The 19126-nt window shown below is 63.3% G+C and overlaps 2 protein-coding genes across 4 annotated transcripts; one reads left to right on the top strand and one right to left on the bottom strand.

Annotated features, from left to right (window-relative positions):
• Positions 1-2490: 2490 nt before the first annotated feature.
• LOC148053538 (uncharacterized) lies at positions 2491-6660 on the bottom strand. 3 transcript variants are annotated; one of them, XM_087776116.1, is made up of 3 exons: positions 6568-6660; positions 4627-5105; positions 2491-4137 (listed from the first exon to the last, which is right to left on the bottom strand). In XM_087776116.1, exons 1-3 carry the CDS (start codon positions 6640-6642, stop codon positions 3984-3986), a joined length of 708 nt encoding a protein of 235 aa, XP_087632242.1. In that variant the 5' UTR covers positions 6643-6660; the 3' UTR covers positions 2491-3983. The 3 variants fall into 3 exon arrangements, with proteins under 3 accessions (XP_087632242.1, XP_087632243.1, XP_087632244.1); XM_087776117.1 differs by lacking the exon at positions 6568-6660 and adding an exon at positions 5980-6155; XM_087776118.1 differs by lacking the exon at positions 6568-6660 and having other exon boundaries at positions 4627-4832; positions 4928-5033.
• A 1227-nt stretch (positions 6661-7887) lies between these two features.
• On the top strand, positions 7888-18875 carry EPHX2 (epoxide hydrolase 2). The gene is made up of 19 exons (XM_087775064.1): positions 7888-8053; positions 9328-9412; positions 9774-9933; positions 10931-11121; positions 11235-11357; positions 11688-11762; positions 12109-12204; positions 12517-12595; positions 12809-12843; positions 12959-12985; positions 14940-15025; positions 15201-15312; positions 15651-15725; positions 17001-17046; positions 17137-17239; positions 17466-17535; positions 17615-17695; positions 18042-18100; positions 18218-18875. The coding sequence occupies exons 1-19, from the start codon at positions 7953-7955 to the stop codon at positions 18300-18302; spliced, it is 1689 nt and encodes a 562-aa protein (XP_087631190.1). The 5' UTR covers positions 7888-7952; the 3' UTR covers positions 18303-18875.
• Positions 18876-19126: the final 251 nt, after the last annotated feature.

Here is a 19126-nt window from a genome sequence, read left to right on the forward strand (position 1 = left end):
ACCGCTCGGCCCGGGGAGAGGGAAGGGGATGGTGGGCTTTATGGGTGAGGATGGGGGGGGAGAGGGAAGGAGAACAGGAGCCAAAGTGCTGTGGAGCAGCGGAGCTGGAGCACAGAACGGGGCGATGCACGGCACATTGCTTGGGGTGTTGCAGGGGGCATCATATGGGGCACTGCATGAGGTGTTGCACGGGGCATTGCATGGGGCATTGCAGGGGCATTGCAAGGGGTGTTGCATGGGGTGTTGCATGGGATGTTGCATGGGGCATTGCATGGGGGTATTGCAGAGAGCATCACATGGCATTGCAGGGGGCATTGCAGGGTATTGCAGGGCCTTGCACAGGGCCTTGCACGGGGCATTGCAGGGGGCATTGCAGGGCATTGCACAGGGCATGGCAGGGCATTGCATGGGGCATTGCACAGGGCATTGCAGGGGGCATTGCAGGGCATTGCACAGGGCATGGCAGGGCATTGCATGGGGCATTGCACAGGGCATTGCAGGGGGCATTGCAGGGCATTGCACAGGGCATTGCAGGGCATTGCATGGGGCATTGCACAGGGCATTGCAGGGGGTGTTGCATGGGGCATTGCAGGGCATTGCAGGGCATTGCAGGGCATTGCACAGGGCATTGCAGGGCATTGCAGGGGGCATTGCATGGGTCATTGCACAGGGCATTGCAGGGGGCATTGCATGGGGCATTGCAGGGCATTGCAGGGCATTGCACAGGGCATTGCAGGGGGCATTGCATGGGGCATTGCAGGGCATTGCAGGGCATTGCACAGGGCATTGCAGGGCATTGCAGGGGGCATTGCATGGGTCATTGCACAGGGCATTGCAGGGGGCATTGCATGGGGCATTGCAGGGCATTGCAGGGCATTGCACAGGGCATTGCAGGGGGCATTGCATGGGGCATTGCAGGGTATTGCACAGGGCATTGCAGGGGGCATTGCAGGGGGCATTGCAGGGGGCATTGCAGGGGGCATTGCAGGGCATTGCACAGGGCATTGCAGGGGGCATTGCAAAGGGCATTGCAAAGGGCCAGGGTTCTTGCACCAGTGTGGGGCACAGCCCTCACCAGGCCAGGGTTTCCCCGCTTGCTCCACAGCCCCGAGCTGGGGGTTTGGTGCCAACCTGCCCGCGGGCAGAGCAGCTCCAGGCAGCGGCGATGTCCCCTGCTCTGGGGAAAACGGGGTGCCAGGTCTTGCGCTGGCCCCAGGCAGCGCCTGCCTCAGCCCACGCTTGCCCCCATAAAACACTGCCAAGGGGACAGTCGCAAAACTGGGAAAGCAAAGCCAGGGCAACATCCAGCATCTCCCCCGCCCTGCAGACCCCTTCCCCCTCCTGTCTCAGGTGTCCCCATCCGAGGGGATTGGGACAGGGATGGGGACGGGGATGGGGACAAGGCTACTTTGGGCAGGAGAGGTGGCTCTCCAATGGGAAACCGAGGCCTCCTGGGCAAAGCCCCAGCCCTCTCCCCAGAGCAGCCTCTCTCCTTCCTTCCTGCTGGGAAATTTAATGCGCAGCCTTCCTGCAAATGAAGCCCAGGGCTGCAATTTCCAGCCCTGGGGGACCTGCCCAGCCATTTGCTTCCTTTCCCCTGGGAAATAAATGAGGAGGCAGAGCCGGGCATGGAAGGGACTTGAATTTGCTGCTCTGCTGCAGGACCCCCGTCCTGCCTGCATCTGTGTGGCTGTCCCCGCCATCCTTGGGATGCTAAATACCAGAAATCCCTGGGGAAGAGGACCGCAGAGCCGGTATCCCACCGCCCTGCCACCCCAGCAGCAGCTGACGCCAAAGCCAGGCAGATATTGGGTTGTCCCCCCTCCAGACCCAGGGCCACGAACATCTCACTGATGCAAACATCACATCAGGCCGATCCAGATGTCTCATCGATGTCGTGATTGCATCAAAGCACCTTTTTTTTTTTTTTTTAAAAGCCTGCCAAACCTCCCCCGCCCCAGGGAACCACGCTGCAGCCGGCGGCGCGATGCAAAGCCCCGTCCCCATGCCACGGGGCAGAGCCCTCAGCCCACGGCCACGGCCCAGGGCTGCCTGCGAGGCCGGAGGGAGGGTGCTCGGTGTCGGAGGGGGAGATGGGGAGGGGGGGAGATGGAGCGATGGATGCCAGAGGGATGGGGAGCAGTTGGAAATGGCAAGGACTGCTCCGGGAGATCGACCCGGGCCCACCAAAGGGAATTAGGAAGACGGATGAGTCGGGTAAGACCGTAGCAAATTAATCAGGAAAAGATGACAACCAACATTGATTTTTCTGGGGAGGGAAAAAAAAACCAGAGCTGACTGCTGGGATGGTGGATTGAAGGTGGTGGGAAGCACGGTGGGTGCCGGGGGGTCTGTCTCCTTCGCTGGGCTCCCCATCGGGGTCGACTCTTTTGGAGGCGGAGGGGCAGTTAACGCCGCAGCCAACCTCATGCGTCCTCCTCGTCCCTTGGACAGCGGAGGATGGAGAGAAACCAGACGCGGAGATAACGCTGGCAGAGCGCAATGCATCTTTATTTCGCTGCCTGCAGCTCCTGCAGAAGTGCCGCTGCCGCTGCCCAGGGCGATGTCTGCCTCTCGCCCAGCTGTAGGGTGCCCCACGGGAGGAGCGGGGTGCCCCGAGCCCGGCATGCCTGGCTGGCCCCGGCCGTTCCCTCCAGCTTCCCGGAGGAGAAGCTCCGGGCTTCCAAACACCCAAGGATTTTCTGCCTCCAGCTGTTTTCCTGCTGCCCAGACCTCAGTGGGTTGGGAGCACTGGAGTTGCCAGCTTTGATTTATTGCCGGGCGGTTCATCCCCAGCCGCTCTCCCGCTGCCTGCCCTGCCTTATGCAGGCAGGGCAGCCCCATCCCCTCTGCCCTGCCCACCCGGAGGGGCCCAACTCCAGACCCAGCCTCGGCTGTTACCACCCCAAGGGCAAAAAGGCTCTTCCAAGCCTGGGCAAGGTGTTCCTAAGGGCGAAGGATTAACCGGGGTCGGCAGCGGCTCTGCCCACGCCGGGCGGGCGATGCTGCTGGACCACCGGCAAGACGCAGCCAAGCCCCAAAAGAGCTGGGCTTAGTTTTTAAGACCCCGTGGGGAGCCCAGTTTAGGCAAGGATCTGGGTGTGACGGCTTACTTGTTGGCACGTGGGGCTGGCTAGCTGTGAAAAAAGGGAGCCTGGGTGGATAAAGCTTTTGCAGGGGGGACCGGAGGGGTGCAGAGGTCTGCTGGGGATGGGAGGAAGGGCTTTTCCCCCCGGGCACGGGGCTGGGCACACACGGCGGCACTGGGCTCTGCTAGACGAGGGCAGAGCTCCCGCGGGATAAATGCATCGAACGCCTGGGGCTGGGATTATGGGCATCACGTGTGCAATGGCATCGCGTGTGTGATGGCATCGTGTGCATGATGGCATCGTGTGTGCAATGGCATCGTGTGCGCGATGGCGTCATGTCTGCAATGGCATCGTGTGCACAATGGCATCGTGTATGCAATGGCATCGTATGTGTGATGGCATCGTGTGCGCGATGGCGTCGTGTGTGCGATGGCATCGTGTCCGCAATGGCATCGTGTGCGTTGGCACCATATGCACGATGGCATCGTGTGCGCGATGGCATCGTGTGCGCAATGGCGTCGCGTATGCAATGGCATCGTGTGCGTTGGCACCATATGTGCGATGGCATCGTGTGCGCGATGGCATCGTGTGCGCAATGGCGTCGCGTATGCAATGGCATCGTGTGCGTTGGCATCATATGTGTGATGGCATCGTGTGTGCGATGGCATCGCGTGCGCGATGGCATCACGTCGCAGGCAGCAACCTGCCGTCCCCTCCCGGCGCTGCCGGCTCCAGCGCCCAGACCGCTCTGCAAACACCCTGTGCAAAATCTCAGCTCCCGGGGCCGGGGAGAGGAGCCGGGACACCCCAAAAGCCGTGGAGATGAGCCGGGTTGGGGTCCTACCAGCAAGCAAGGCCATAGGCAGGGTGACAGCGGAGCCCGTCCCTGCTGTCCTAGGGCTCGGCGGCGGTGGCAGCGCGGGTGGCCGAGCTCTGCAGGCGGCGGCTCAGCTCAGCGTGGAGGCGGCGGGACGTGGCGTCAAGGGTCTGGGCCAGGCGGCCGGTGAGCCGTAGCATGTGGGCCACCACCCGGACACCCTTCCGCAGCCTGGGGGGGGGAGGAAAGAGTGGGCTCAGTGTCCCCTGTGTCCCCACCAGCCTCCCCGTAGGAGGTGTGGAAGGTGATGCTGCAGCACTGGGGGTCCCCAACCTGGGAGAGGAGGTACCCCAACTCCTCCATCCTGGCGACTGCTGCTCCGTTGTCACATTGTGGCTCAGCTGTGCTGTGTCACTGGTTTGGGAGTGACACCCCCCCCCCGTCCTGACATCCCACCCTGCCCTCGGAGGACCCCTCACTGGCCCCGCCGCGGCGGGCTTAGGGCAGGGACACACACACGGATGCTAACGGCAGCGGTCTGCTGAGCATCCAAACCCCCCACGTGTCACCGGAGAGCCACCACGAAGGCTGTGGGACCCTTGGGGACACCCAGACCCCCCCGAGGTGTCCGCCGTCTGGGGCTGGCTCCCACCCATGGATTTTGGGGCATCATCTCCATGGAGCATCTCCCCTGGTCCATCCCCTTCCCATGGCACCTACTTCTCCTTCTTCTCAGCCATCCGTGGGTGATCGGCCTCGGCCACGTGAGCCTCCAGCTCCCTGCGGACGTTGTCCAGGCTCTCCTGAAATTCCAGGTTGGCCCCATGGATGGCGGGCAGCGCCTCGGTGATGATGTCCTGGTAGCGCGTCTGGTTGTCCTCCAGCGTAGCCGCCATCTCCACGTCCTTCAGGCTGGCTTTGGTGTCCTGCAAGAGGTTCTTGAGATGATCCAGGTCATCGCGAGAGGCAGAGGGGGGTGGCCCATGGGGGTTGCAAGGGCTGGGGGTGTGGAAGGTGATACCGCAGTGCTGGGGGTCCCGGAGGGGGTCCCCATCCTGGGCGAGGTGGTACCCCAACCCCTCCATCCTGACACTGGGGGTCCCGTCCTCTTCTGGTCCCCCCTGGGCGGCGGCGGGGGGGACGAGGGCGCAGAGCCCCAGCAGCAGGCACCAGCCGGGGCCCCCCGGGACCATGGCGTCCTGCAGGAGCAAAGAGAAACGGGGGGGTGGAGGCTGCGGCTGGGACACCCGCTGAGACCCTTTTGGGGTTCCCTCCCCAGTTCACACCAGCAAAAGCCCCTAAGCACCCTTATTTTTCCATGCGTATCCATCTCTGACTGCCGGGGGCTTTGGGGGTGCCGTACCCCACTTTCCCTACACCACAGAGGACCCTTGCCGCACCCCCCCCCAGCGCAGCACACGGAGCACAGCAATGGGGAAACTGAGGCACAGAGGGGGTACGGCAAGGGCTGGGGTGAGGCTGATCCTGCCGGGGGGCAGCTCGTCCCCCCAAAATCCCCCTCGGGAGCTACGGAAAAGCAGGAGGCCGCGGTGGGGGGGGCAGACAATACGGCTCTTTCAAAACCACCGCCGGAAAGCCTTGGCGCCAGGGCCGGGGAGTGGGTGCCAGAGGCTGCCGGCGCGGCGGGCGCGGGGGCTCGGGGGCTCAGGGGGGTCCCCACCGGCACCCCGCACCCCCCGAGCCGGCCCCGAGCCCCTCTGCGGAGGGAAGGGGGCTCCCGTCGGCATCCAGGCTCTCTGCCAGCACCCTGGGGTGCAATGAGCTTCCCAGGTCTCAGGCCAGCACCTGGCAGGGCTGGGGGGTTTCGCTTATGGAGCAAAAGGCCCCAAAAGAAGGGATGGGGGGGAGGGCAGCCAGGGGACCCCCCGGCGGAGACCGCAGCGGCACTGCGGCCCAGCCCTGCCACGAGTTGGCCGGGTCTCAGAGGCGTAGCCGTGCTGGCATTTCGCTGGCACCAAAGCCGGGTTGTTCCTCCCTATTCTGGAATAGCTACAGGCCAGCAAAATTTTTCCTTTTCCCCTCTTTTCCCCCCCTCCCAAAAAATGCTCCCACCTTTTTGCCAGGGAGAAGCCGGGCTTGGCGTCGCAGCGGCTGCGACTCGGGGCGGGGGTGGGGGGTTCAGCCCCGCAGCTGGCTCCGGTTTTGGGGTGAGCGGAGGGGCTGTGCCGGAGCAGCCCCCGCCGTGATGGGAGGAGGAAAAACCTTCGCCCGCCGGAGATCTCAGCCGTGTCAGGAGGTAGGGAAGGGAGTTTCACCCACCCAGCCGGTGCTGGACCACCCCGGGAGGATGCTGGGGGGTCCCGTCAGGGGTCCTGGGGACAGCGGGAGGTTGGGGACGAGGGGTGGGGGACACCGAGCCTCGGTAGCGGGATTCTGCTGATAAATGCGTGGCTTCTCTGGGCTTGAGCCCCCCTAAAATAGCTCTGCCCCCTCCCCGATAGCCATCCCAGCAAGGAGCAGCCCCCCAGCTCTGCCGCACTGTGCCGGGGTGCAGGTCCCCCCCGCCAACCCCCCCCCTGCCCAAGCTGCGGCCAAGCCTCCCTCCCACCCCTTGGTTTGCAGGTGGGGAAACTGAGGCAGGGGGCTGGGATTGCCTGCGAAACCACTGCCGAGCCCTCCCGGTCCCCCCGCCCCGCTCACCGCTCGGCGACGCGGCCGTCCCGCCACGGCACAGCCGGCGGCTCGCCCAGGCGGGGCTGGCCCACGCACACGCATGGCCACGGGCACGGCCACGGGCACGCCATGTCCGGCACTGAGCAGGCGGTGCTGCCAGGGCTGCTTTGGGGTGCGCGGGGGCTCACGCGTCCCCCGGGGGGGTTCAGGATTGGTGACATGGCCAGGCAGCGTGCACGTGTGTGCACGTATGTGCTCGGCATGCAGGCGTGTGCCGAGCGTGCACGTACACACTCAGTGCCCGCACACCGGCCTGGTGGTGCACACCTGGGCTCAGCAGCGCACACGTGTGCTCAGTGTGCACGCACATGCCTGGCGGCGCACACGTGTGCCGAGTGTGCACACGTGCTGAGCGGGCATGCACGTGCTTGCAGTGCACATGCAGCCCTGGGGCACACGCGTGTGCTTGGAGACGTGCACACAGGTGCTTTAACGGTGCACACACATCCTCAGCAACGTGCCTGGTGCTGTGCATACACACTCAGCATGCACACGTGTTCTGCATATGCATGTGCATGCGTGCGTGTGCATGTGTGCACATGTCTGTATGTGTGCATACATGTCTGCATGTGTGTGTTTACACGCATGCTTGCACGCACGCATTTTTGTCAGTGCATGTGCACATGCATGTGTGCATGCACGTAGGTGTGCACATGTGCATGCGTGCATAGAAGTGCATATATATGTGCATGTGTTCCTACATGTATGCAGGCATGTGCGTGTGCATCTCTGTGCATGTGCACGTGTGCACGCACGTGTGTGTACGTGCGTGCACACGCGTGTGCACGCCTGCAGCACGTGGCCAGCCCTGGCTGTGCCCCCCTGCCCCTTCCCACCTTCACCCCCATTAGGCCCCTCGGAGTTGGGTGCAGGTCAGCGGGTGCTGCTGCACCCTGGGGTGCTGCGGGAGCTGGGGGGCGGGGGGGGGGGGTCCCGGGCTCCCCGTTAATGGGAGAAAACGCGATTATGGGCAAAACCCCGGGGAGCAGCGGCAGGGAGCGGGTGGAGAGGCGGGCACCCACGGGTGCCCACAGCAGCGGGGGGCCGGTGGGCTGCCACCCACAGACGTGGGGGCCGGGGTTCCCACAGCCCCACGGTGCCGGGAGGGTGCTGGTGAGACGGAGGGGGCTGTCCCCCGTGCAGGGGTGCCCCGCGGAGGGTCCCAGGCGCCCGGGAGGGCGCCCTCCGTGACGGGCGCCGAACGGCGGCGCTAGGACCCAGCGCGGAGCCCAGGCAGGGGGCGGGGCGAGCCCTCGGGGGCGGGGCCCGCGGGAGGGCGGAGGGGCCTCAACGCTGGCGGCGGCGGGGCCGCGGGTTCGAGCCCGGGTGCCGGCGGCGGCGGGGCGGCGGCCATGGCGCGGCGGGCCGTCTTGTTCGACCTTGGCGGCGTGCTCTTCGGGCCCGGCCTGCAGCACTTCCTGGGCTCCTGCGAGCGGGACTGCGCTCTGCCCAGGTACGGCCTGAGCCGGCCCGGCCCGGCCCGGCCCGGCCCTCCGGCCCTCGTCCGCCCGCGCCTCGGCGAGTCGTCGCTTGGCCGGAGACACGTAGAGACGAGGCGACAATACTGTGTGTGCGGCCGCCGCCCGCGCGGGGTTGGCGCCACTGGGGTCCCCGTAGCGGGAGGACGGGGCTGGGTGTGGGGTGCAGGATGGGGACCCCCTGTCCTGGACGTGGGGTGCAGGTTGAGGTCCCTGTGTATATACGGGGGGCAGGCTGGCCACCCCCTGCCTCGATGTGGGTGCAGGCTGGGGGGGTCCTGTCCTGGGTATGCGGTGCAGGCTCGGGGGGGTGTCATTCCTGGATGTGGGGTGCAGATCAGCGGTTAAAACTGACCCCCGAAAAGTCAGAATTACCACAGGGGACGCTGGCAGAAGTGGTAAGAAGAGCAACTAATAATTAATCAAGCAGGAGAATTAATTAAGCCTGTTCTGCCTCCGCGCTGAGACCGGACACAACTCAGTGCACAAACCAGATGAAACCCAAAGCACTGGACCCCCCCACGCGGGTCCCAAACAGCCTGTCGAGTCGCGGTGAACCCCATTTAATACGGGGTGTTTGGGGATCAGTGATCCCCAAAGCTCCCAAGTGGGAGTCGAACAGGTTCTGTCTGTTCATCAGGATTTCCCGGCAGCGTGTGGGTGTTAAAAAAAAAAAAGCTGGGAGTTAAAAAAAGGCTAAAATACTAAATAACCACATGCTCGAGGACGTGGAGCAGATGGAGCAATAAATTCCCAGATTATCAGGCCATCAAACATTTTTTTGCTTCGCTTTATATAAAAAAAAAATGACAGCAATCCCGCTGGAACAGGTAAAGCTGCTTTATTTTTAACCGAGCTGCGTTTTTATCGACTCGGAGGAGAGCTTTGTCCTGAAGCCAGTCGCTGGAATCTTGTTTTATTGCCGCCTTTTCGTGATCTTGTGATAGGGGTGAATCGTTTTCCCTGAGCTCCGGCTTACAAAATACCTTGCTCTTTGCATTTTGGTCCTGGCAAAACTCCCTGCTTGTCTTATCGGCGGGGCGAAGTAATTGAGCTGCCAGCAGAAATAAATGGGCAGCGATCTCCCGGTCCGGTAGTGAAATGATGCTCCGGTCCCGGCTGATGATGGAGGAGGGAGCGGTGGGAGCTCCGTACCCCCAGCACGGAGCATCCCCAACCCCGTAGCGCACCCCAACACCCCCCTGGTATCGGGGTTCCCCCCCTGGCTGACTTCTCCTTTGCCTGGCAGGAATTTTTTGGGAAAGGTCCTGTTTGCTGGCGGCTCTGCCAGTCCTTATGCCAAAGCGATGAGGGGACAGATCACCCTGTCCCAGGTGAGCCCGTGGGTGCCAGCCGTGGAGCATCGCTGGTGGCTTGGATGGGCTGGGATGGGGCTCGGATGGGCTCAGATGGGGCTCGGATGGGGCTTGGATGGGCTTGGATGGGGCTCGGATGGGGCTCAGGTGGGGCTCGGATGGGCTCAGATGGGCCTCAGATGGCCCTCGGATGGGGCTCGGATGGGGCTCAAATGGGCTCGAATTGGCTCGGATGGGCTCAGATGGGGCTCAAATGGGCTCGGATGGGGCTCAGATGGGCTCGGATGGGGCTTGGGAAGGAGCCGAGCGGAGCAGGCTTCAAGCTGGGCTCTGCTTTATTTTTGGGGGTCGATTGAATGACTGCGCGGGTGTTTTCCAGCTTTTTTCCGAGATGGAAGAGGGCTGCAGGCAGCACGCCTCCGCCTCCGGCATCACCCTGCCCCCCACCTTCTCCGTCGCCCGAGCCTTCGAGGAGATGGCGGCCAAGGGAACGGTCAATGCCCCCCTTCTGCGGGCGGCGAGGGTGCTGCGGAGGAACGGTGGGTGCCGGGGGGCTTTTGGGCAAGGGGTGATGCAGTAAGGATGGTGCTTCCCTCCCGAGCAGCCACCACGGGGGTCCCTGGTCGGTCCCACCACGGGGGTCCTGGTCGGTCCCACCAGGGGGGTCCCTGGTCGGTCCCACCACAGGGTCCCTGGTCAGTCCCACCACGGGGTCCTGGTCGGTCCAACCACGGGGTCCTGGTCGGTCCCACCACGGGGTCCCTGGTCAGTCCCACCATGGGGGTCCCTGGTCGGTCCCACCACAGGGTCCCTGGTCAGTCCCACCACGGGGTCCTGGTCGGTCCCACCACGGGGTCCCTGGTCGGTCCCACCACGGGGGTCCCTGGTCGGTCCCACCATGGGGTCCCTGGTCAGTCCCACCACGGGGGTCCCTGGTCGGTCCCACCACAGGGTCCCTGGTCAGTCCCACCACGGGGTCCTGGTCGGTCCCACCACAGGGTCCCTGGTCGGTCCCACCACGGGGTCCCTGGTCGGTCCCACCACGGGGGTCCCTGGTCGGTCCCACCACGGGGTCCTGGTCGGTCCCACCACAGGGTCCCTGCTTGCTCCCTCATCATCATCCAGGCGCTCTCCTGACATCACCTCTCAGCATCCTCTCATTAGATATTCTCAGCCCTGCTACCAAATTAATCCGATGTTCTCACCCAGCCAGCAATCAGCAGGACGCGGTAGCCCTTCCGTGGCCGGTCCATCGGCTCCATCCTCAGCATCTCGGTGTGCCCGAGCCCCGGCTCATGTCCCACCTGCGTTGGGAGGGTTGAGCCTTGCTTTCCTGGAAGTACAAACTGGGCATAAGCTCCCGCTGAGCAGCCTTTATCTCCTGCTGGGGTGTCCTGGTCCAAACAGAGCCTTGCAAATGGGAGATTTTAGGCTGGGAAGGTCTGAGAAACGTGGCTGGGGAGGGGAGATGAAATCAAAGGCGTGCGGGAGAGCTGGAGCGGGAAAACCATTGCTCCCTGCTCTGCCCTTCCCTAGGATTTAAGACCTGCGTCCTCACCAACAACTGGGTGGACGACAGCGCCGGGCGGCTCTTCACGGCCACGCTGATGAACCTGCTGCGCCGGCACTTTGACCTGGTGATCGAGTCCTGCCGGCTCGGGACGCAGAAGCCGGATCCCGAGATCTATGCTTACGCCCTGGATGCGCTGCAGGTGAAGCCACAGGAGGTATGGCCGTCACCCTAAAAACGGGGCACGGGGGGGTCCCTCCAAGCACCCAAAGTCCTTGGCCAAACCCAGTGGCCGCCCTTCCCTGGGGTGCTGAGCTGGTGTATCTCCAGGTCATCCTCCTGGACGACATCGGGGAGAACTTGAAGCCGGCCCGGGAGATGGGCATGGCCACTGTCCTCGTCAGGGACACCGAAACCGTCCTGAAGGAGCTGGAGGAGCTCTCGGGTGTCCAGGCACGTAGTGGTGGTCTGGGTCCTCTCTGTCCCCTGCTCTCCTGGGGATCCTGGAATGGTTCTGCAGAGCCAGGAGGGATGGGCTTGGGCTTCTGGGTCTTGCCGTGCTGCGGTGGTGGTGCAGGACTTGCGGGCGGCTTTGGAAACGAATAGGATGGGGGCTGTGATGTCCTGCAAACCCTGCCCACCCCCCGATAACCTCATCCCCTGGAGCCGCTGAGCCGTGTCCATCTCGAACGCATGGATGTCCCACCAGCAGCAGGGTGGTGGGGGTGTCCCATGGAGCTCCAGCCTTGCTCAGGACCCCACCCTGTGCTCCTCACCCTGCAGCTTCTCACCCAAGAAGAGCTGCTGCCGACTGCGTGTGATCCATCCGACGTGACCCACGGATACGTGCCCATCCGGGTAGGACGGAGGGGACAGCCTCAGCGACAAGCTGTCCCCGGGCTTGGCAGGGCTTGGCGGGGACCGGGCGTCCTGGGGAGGGTGCTGAGCCCCGTGGAAGGATGTGCCAGCCGTGGGGTGGCTTGTTGGGTTGTCCACCCTCCTGCGTGGGCTGCTCTGGGTTGGGGATGCTGAGCTACCCCATCATTGAGGTCTTCTCCATCCACCCCAGGGGCCAAAATGTGCTTGTGGTGGGCTCCCATGCTTTGGTGGCCGGCTCCCACACCTGGTGGCCAACAGCGGGTGGAGGGTTGGGGGGATGAAGCTGTGCCACCCGCAGCCGGCGAGGGCTCTCTGTCCCTTCCAGCCCGGCGTCCAGCTGCACTTCGTGGAAATGGGGCACGGCCCCGTCGTCTGCCTCTGCCACGGCTTCCCCGAGTCCTGGCTCTCCTGGCGCTACCAGGTGATGGAGGAGACCGGGAGGAGGGTGGACCGTGGGGGCTGGCGGTGGGATGCTGGAGCGCGGTGAAGGGGGGTCACCGCTCCTGGGGGGTCCCAGGGCTGTCCCACCACCCTGCCTTGAGCCTTGAGGGACATGGGACAACAGCCCAGGAGTGTTCCTCACCCTCCAGCCTCACCAGCCCACCTCTGCCCTCCTGGGGACGTCTCCGGGCACGGCCAGCACGTGCTTGGGTGGGCAGATGCAGGATGAGTGCTGGCGAGGTGGGGTCCAGGGGTCTCTGGGTCCTTCAGAGGCTGCTGCTTTCCCTCCTAGATCCCAGCTTTGGCTGATGCCGGCTTCAGGGTGATCGCTCTGGAGATGAAGGGCTACGGGGAGTCCACGGCCCCGCCGGGTGAGCTGGGCTTGCTGGGGGGACGGGGGCGTACGGGGCTGGAGCTGCCGACTCCAAGGTCAAGATCGAGGAGGAGATGGGTGGAGGAGTCTTCTCCCAGGGGGGTGGAAGGTGTTCTGCTCCTCCCGCTGCCCCGGCGCCTCAGATGGATGTAAAATACCTCCTTAGAAACATGTGGATGTTAAAATGATGGCGATTATGTCTTTCGTGCAGACATAAAAGAATATTCCCAGGAGCAGATATGCAAGGTGAGGAGCTGCAGGGTACGGACGCGGGCAGGATGAGTGCGGCACGGAGGGTGCTGTGGGCTGGTAGGGCATGGCCCCGGGCAGGATCTGATCCCTTCTCTCCTCCCTTCCCCAGGACCTGGCGGTTTTCCTGGACAAACTGGTGAGGAGCCCCCCGCGACGGGTCCCTCCTCGGCAAGGTTTGGGCGCGCGTCCCCCCCGGCTGCCCTTCGCCTCTTCCTTCCCAGGCAGGGACAGCTCAGCTCCCCGGGAGCTTTGGTCCAAAACCCTTGGGATGGCACAAGCCCCATCTTTGTATTCCCCACAGATGGGATTTTAGGGATGAAGATGTTCATATAACCCATTGCTGGAGGGGAGAACCCAGCCACGGGAGCGTCTCCAGCTCTGCGGCACCTTCTGGACCTTGTGTCCTTGCTGAAGGTGGGGAGATGGGCTGGTGGCATCCGTGGCTCGGCGGGGTTTTGGTAAGGCAGTGAGATACCAGTGGGGAAGGATGCTGGGCTGCATCACGTCCATCCCCCTTAAACCCCGACCGTAGCAGCTCCCAAGTGGCTGGGGTGGCCGGGGGAGCAACGCTGCCCCTTGGCACGGCTCGAATCCGAGGTCGTCTCAGCATCTGATCCGCTTGGGTTTGGGGTTTAATTCCCATCCCAGCGAGGGGATGAAGGTGATTTCTACGCCTTTTAAAAGAGATGAAGTGGAGGGGAAGAAGGCAGAGCCCGCAAATGCCAACATCTCCAGGGCTTTTTCCTTGCGAAATGGCTTCCAAGGGAATGAGTCCTTCAAAAAGCAGAGTGCTAAAAGAAAAAAAATAAGAAACGAGGGGGAAAAAAAAAAAAAGCCCTTGAGGTTTTGCAAGGGCTCCTTGTGTGAGGAGCAGCGGTGGTTTTGTGCTGGCATCGGAGCAGGGATGGGTTTTCGGGAGGAGACCAAGCCGAGCGTCACGGGGGCTGCGGCTTCGGTTTGGTGCTGAGCAGGCGAGGATAAATCCCCCTGATTTTTTTTTTTTTTTTTTGCTGGGGAATTGCCTTCACGCTGGATTAAAAATGACAAGGAAAACGGATAGAAAGGCGCCCGTTGATGCGCAGCCAGCTTTGCTTTGGGGTGTAGAGGAGACGCGAGGTCGTGGCATCCCGTATGGATGGGACTTTGGTTTTCCCTACTCCTCCGCTACCGTCGGGGCCCATCCTGCTCCTCTCCGCCCCGGGGGGGCCCCTTCTCCCTCCCCTTTGGGGGAATTTGGGGAAGAGAAATGACTTCACGAAGCTTCGTGTGGTGTTTGAGCCCATTTCTGGGATGCAGAAGATGCAGAGCGGGCCAGGAGCCAGCAGGGCGATGGCCAGGGACGGTGGGATGAAACCCATCCGCACCGGGGGGACCCACTCAGCCCCACATCGGAGGTGGGAGCTGCTGGGAGCCCCCCCAAACCCTCTGCCCCCCTCGGGGGATGTCTCAGACGCCGGGTTTCACGCCGTCGGACAGCAGCGAGCAGGGCTCGCCGGCCCCAAGCTGCGTCCGCCGGGAGGGAATTTTAATTACGCTTCTAAATATCAGCTAATTATGAACCGCCTGCTACGTTGATCAGGAGCCTGGGTTTTAATTGGATTTATTTGTAGGTGCCCAGAGGGGTCAGGACAAAGGAATGGAGGAGGGGGGGATCTGGCCGGCCCCGGGGATGCTGCGAGCCCCTTGGCAGAGGGGTTGGGGATTTATTCAGCTGCGCGTTCCCCGTGCTGTCACCCCGGGCGATGGCAGCGGCGCGGGGGACCCCAGGGGACGAGCAGCCTCCAGACGTGGTTTTGGTGGATAATATCGAACCCCTTTCCTCTGGAGGGCCCAGGTACTTGCAATATTTAATTAAATCAGAGCAAATAGCTCTGGGTGATCAGGTAACGCTTGTTCCTTGGGGGGAAAAAAGGAAAAAAAACACGAAAAAGGAGGGAAAAAAAAAGGAAAATATTGCTGTTTGCTGATCTCTGCTGCTTTGGAGGAAGGCAAATCTCCTCTCTCCCCTGCTGATCACTCTTGGGCGCTGCTTTTGGGGAGGATTTCGGGGTGCGGCTGCGGGGGCATGCTGACGGCCCCCCTCCCTGCAGGGCATCCCGCAGACCGTGCTGGTCGGCCACGACTGGGGCGGTGCCGTGGTCTGGAACATGGCTCTCTTCTACCCCGAGCGGGTGAGGTGGGTCCATGCCAGGCGGGGGGCTCCTTGGGGACCGGTCCTACCCCCCCCAGGTCCCTCCAGTCACCCTGGATCCTGCCCTCTCCATCCCCCACCCTGCGGCAAAGCCCCGGCTCACGCTGGGCGCCCCAAAGCCGGCTGCGATGCTGACTCTGCCCTCCCCATCGCGTCCCAGAGCCGTGGCCTCGCTGAACACCCCGTACCGACCCGCCGACCCCACTGTGGACATCGTGGAGAAGATGAAAACCTATCCCACCTTTGACTACCAGTTCTACTTCCAGGAGCCGGTGAGTCTGGGACCACAATTTTTATCCTTCACCCCTCTTTTGGGGCTTAAACCCCCCCTGAGGATGGGGACGTGCCCATGTCGGGATCCCCAGCTCATGGCTGGGCATCGCCTGCCCCGTAGCCGGGGTGCCACGCCGTGGGGCTTTCGCTGCCACCCCAAATGTCACCCGATGGCGTTTGGTCCCCCTGCCAGACTTTGTTTCCATGCTGAACTCTGCAAAAAACCATCCCCAGCCTCCACCCGAGCCCTGATGGGTGGCAGGATCCGGCCCCGGGGTGGGTTGGGTCCCTGGGGAGGGTTGGCATCATCCGCCATGCTTCCTCCCCCGCCGTGCAGGGCATCGCGGAAGCGGAGCTCGAGAAGGACATCGGCCGGACCCTGAAGGTCCTGATCCGCTCCACGCGCCGGGAGGTAGGTGTGGGGCTGAGGGTGGGCCTGGGGTGGGAGCGGAGGGGCTTCGCAGCCTGCCCGTGGCCAGCCCAGCCTGAGGTCCTCTCCAAGCCCTGCCAGCCTCGTTGGGGCTCTGCCTGTGGCACCCTCTCCCCTTCCACCTTGCCCATGCCAGGAGCCAGAAGCCTCAGGGATGGCTTTGCGGTGGCCCGCAGTGACCCTCAGGCACATCCCACGCCACGTCTGCTGTCCTTTTGCTGCCTGTCTGCAGCGAAGTCTGCATTCCATCAGCCATCAGTAGGGACCAGAGTGAACGCATCCTTGTGAGCAGTGGCACAGGGCCCGCACCTCTTTAGGACTCAAAGCTGACCCTGAGTAGGGGTTGAGAAGACCTCTGGAAAGCTGTGCTGCCTGGGGGGAGACAGTCCAGCCCGGGGAGCAGCAGATTTGCGGGGTTCCTGTCTCGGCGTGGCCTGGCAGAGGCTCCTGCTCTCCCTCTGCCCTCGCAGTGTCGGTGCTGCTCGCTTCCTTAACCCCTGCAAATGTTAACATCTCGCTTCAGGGTGAAAAACCTTCGCGGTTTAAAATAACAACGCCCCGGGAGCATGCGGGAGGCCGTGCCTCGCCGGCGGCATCCTTCTGCCGGCAACACCACGCTGGCTGCTCCCAGCTCCGTGGCCTGGGGCTGCACGTTCAGTTCCTGCATCCCTCGGGATGCAGCGATGCTCGGTGTTGGCTCCTGGCTCCGTGTCCCAGGGCTGCGTGGTCGGTTCCTGCATCCCTCAGGATGCAGTGATGTCCAGTGCTGGCTCCCAGATCCACGGCCCAGGGCTGCACGGTCGGTTCCTGCATCCCTTGGGATGCAGTGATGCTTGGTGTCAGCTCCCAGCTCCATGTCCCAGGGTTGCAGTCAGTTCCTGCATCCTTCGAGATGCAGCGATGCTTGGTCTTGGCTCCCGGCTCCACGTCCCAGGGTTGCACGGTCAGTTCCTGCATCCCTCGGGATGCAGCAATGCTCAGTGTTGGCTCCCGGCTCCATGTCCCAGGGTTGCATGGTCAGTTCCTGTATCCCTCGGGATGCAGCGATGCTTGGTACCTGCTCCCAGCTCCGCGGCCCAGGGCTGCGTGGTTGGTTCCTGCATCCTGAGGGATGCAGCGATGCTCGGTGCCGGCTCCCAGCGAGGAGGGACGTGGAGCCCCAAGTCTGCCTGGCAGCCACGGGGAGCCCCCCGGGGATGGGGATACCCCCGGGCGCGGTGCCGCTCCCTGCCTGCCCTCCGTCCCCTCTCTCCGCAGGACCGCCTGCCCTTCGCGCTCAACTTCCACGGGGTCCGGGAGCGAGGTAAAGGGAGAGACCTCGCCGGGGGGGAGGGATGCCATGGGAGGGTGTCACGGGTGGGATGCGGCAGCCGTCCTGTGCCTCTTGTTGCAGGGGGGCTGCTGGTGGGCTTCCCCGAAAACCCTCCCGCCAGCCAGATCCTGCACGGCCCCGAGCTGCAGTACTACATCCAGCGCTTCCAGAAATCCGGCTTCAGGTAGGGGCAGGAGCCTGGGGGGTGGTGGGGTACCCCCCCCTGCAGAAGGGGGACCCCAAACCCCCCGAGGCCTTGCTTTATCACCCCAAGAAGGGGTGAGGCTGGCGGGGGGAGGCTGCTTTCCCCTTGCAGGCTCTTCCCGTGCCGTGGGTGGTGGGATGGTCCCCGCGGCGGTGTCGGCAGGAGCTGAGTTCCAGTCTCTCCACCCCATTCCCCTCTCTCCCAGTGGCCCTTTGAACTGGTACCGCAACATGCGACCCAACTGGCGCTGGGCGCTCTCTGCCAAGGATAGGAAGGTGGGGCCTGATTCTGTCCCGTGGGGAGTGTTGGCAGACCCAGCACCTTCCCCACCTTGTCACTCGTGTCCCCTTACAGATCATGATGCCAGCGCTGATGGTCACCGCCGGGAAGGACGTGGTGCTGCATCCCAGCATGAGCAAGGGCATGGAGGAGTGGGTGAGCCAGCGTGGTCCCATCCCACCCCAGCCCTTCCCGGGACCGGCGTGTGCCGAAGCCATCCCGCTTCCATAAGATCCCACCACGGGAGAGCCCCGGGGCAGGTCCACCCTGCCAAAACGGGCTGGATTTGGCCCAGATCTGGGGACATCACTTGAGAAGGGGGGGACATGCTGATACGGGGAGAGGGGGGCATTTGCCACCTGCAGCGGGCAGGGGGGGATTTGCTCTTGCCAAAAGGAAAAGCTGGGGATCAGGGGCAGCCCAGGGTGGGCTCCGCTGATGCCAAACCTCCCGGATCCCGGTACGAACCAACCCCTTCCCGCTCTCGCGCATCCCTCCGTAGATCCCGCAGCTGCACCGGGAGCACATCGAGGAGTGCGGGCACTGGACGCAGATGGAGAGGTACTGCGGCCGGCGTGCACGGCCTCGCTCCGTTGGAGCCTGGCTCCCCCAGCTCCCCGGGGCCGCCGCTGCTGCGCCGCTGCCGGCTCCCACCCCAGCTCTTTGCCGTTCCCCCAGGCCGGCGGCGCTGAACGGGATCCTGGTGGCGTGGCTGGAGGGGCTCCCCCCCGACACCCCCCTGCCCAAGGGCTCCAGGCTGTGAGCGAGCAGAGCCCTGCCCTGTGCCTTCCCTCCTCCCCACGCTCATGTTGCCCTTTAGAGTTTGATTTTTACCTTTAGGGTTTGATTTTTTTACCTTTAGGGTTTGATTTTTTTGCCTTTAGGGTTTGATTTTTTGCCTTTAGGGTTTGATTTTTTTGCCTTTAGGGTTTGATTTTTGCCTCTTAGGGTTTGACTTTTTTCACCTTTAGGGTTTCATTTGTATTTTTGGGGGGATGGATGGGTGGGAGCGATGGGTGAGCCGGGGCTGGGAGGAGGGGGCACGCAGCATCGCTCCTGCTTTCTGCAGCTAACAGGGTCCCGGTTTGCTCCCGTGGAAGGTCCCAGGGTGCTGGGAGATGGTTTGGGGCTGCACCCATCCTCCTGCCACGGCAGGGGCTGCACCGGGGCTGCCACATCACCCTGATCCCATCCCAGGGGTGGCCAGTGGGTCCCGGGTTGTGGCCACTTGGTTGGTTTTGGCGTGGAGGTTTGAATGCACTAATAATAATTAATGCTGCTTGAGAAATCACCTTCTGCCTTGTAATGTTGAGAAATAAAGCACAAAGTGACCTGAGCACCCTGGCTCGCCCCGGGGTCCTTAGGGTGCAGGGTGACGCAGCGTCTCCCTGCTCCTTCGCCTCCTCCCCGGGGCCCATCCCCGTGGTGCCTGGGCTCAGCCCCAGCCTGCAGCCACCTTCCCCGCAGCTCCCGGCCCTTCTCCTGGCCCCAGCAGCCGTTAGAAACAGAAATCCGGAACGCCGTAAGGATTTGGGCAAAAAACGCTTGGTATTTCCCCCCTTAAATTCTCCCCAGCCCTCAACTATT

The sequence above is a fragment of the Nipponia nippon genome, unplaced genomic scaffold (genome assembly GCF_047370975.1).
Source record: "Nipponia nippon isolate SJK-2023a ecotype South Korea unplaced genomic scaffold, ASM4737097v1 scaffold_4, whole genome shotgun sequence".
Taxonomy (NCBI): Eukaryota; Metazoa; Chordata; class Aves; order Pelecaniformes; family Threskiornithidae; genus Nipponia; species Nipponia nippon.

Bases quoted from the DNA above. Each gene is read 5' to 3' on its own strand.
- LOC148053538 (XM_087776116.1), bottom strand. From the start codon at position 6,642: ATGCGTGTGCGTGGGCCAGCCCCGCCTGGGCGAGCCGCCGGCTGTGCC. The intron at 5,106-6,567 runs GTGAGCGGGGCG...TTGCTCCTGCAG, and splicing joins GACGGCCGCGTCGCCGAGCG to GACGCCATGGTCCCGGGGGG. The intron at 4,138-4,626 runs GTAGGTGCCATG...TCCCCCCCCCAG, and splicing joins ATGGCTGAGAAGAAGGAGAA to GCTGCGGAAGGGTGTCCGGG.
- EPHX2 (XM_087775064.1), top strand. From the start codon at position 7,953: ATGGCGCGGCGGGCCGTCTTGTTCGACCTTGGCGGCGTGCTCTTCGGG. The intron at 11,122-11,234 runs GTATGGCCGTCA...GTGTATCTCCAG, and splicing joins TGCAGGTGAAGCCACAGGAG to GTCATCCTCCTGGACGACAT. The intron at 15,313-15,650 runs GTGAGTCTGGGA...CCCGCCGTGCAG, and splicing joins AGTTCTACTTCCAGGAGCCG to GGCATCGCGGAAGCGGAGCT.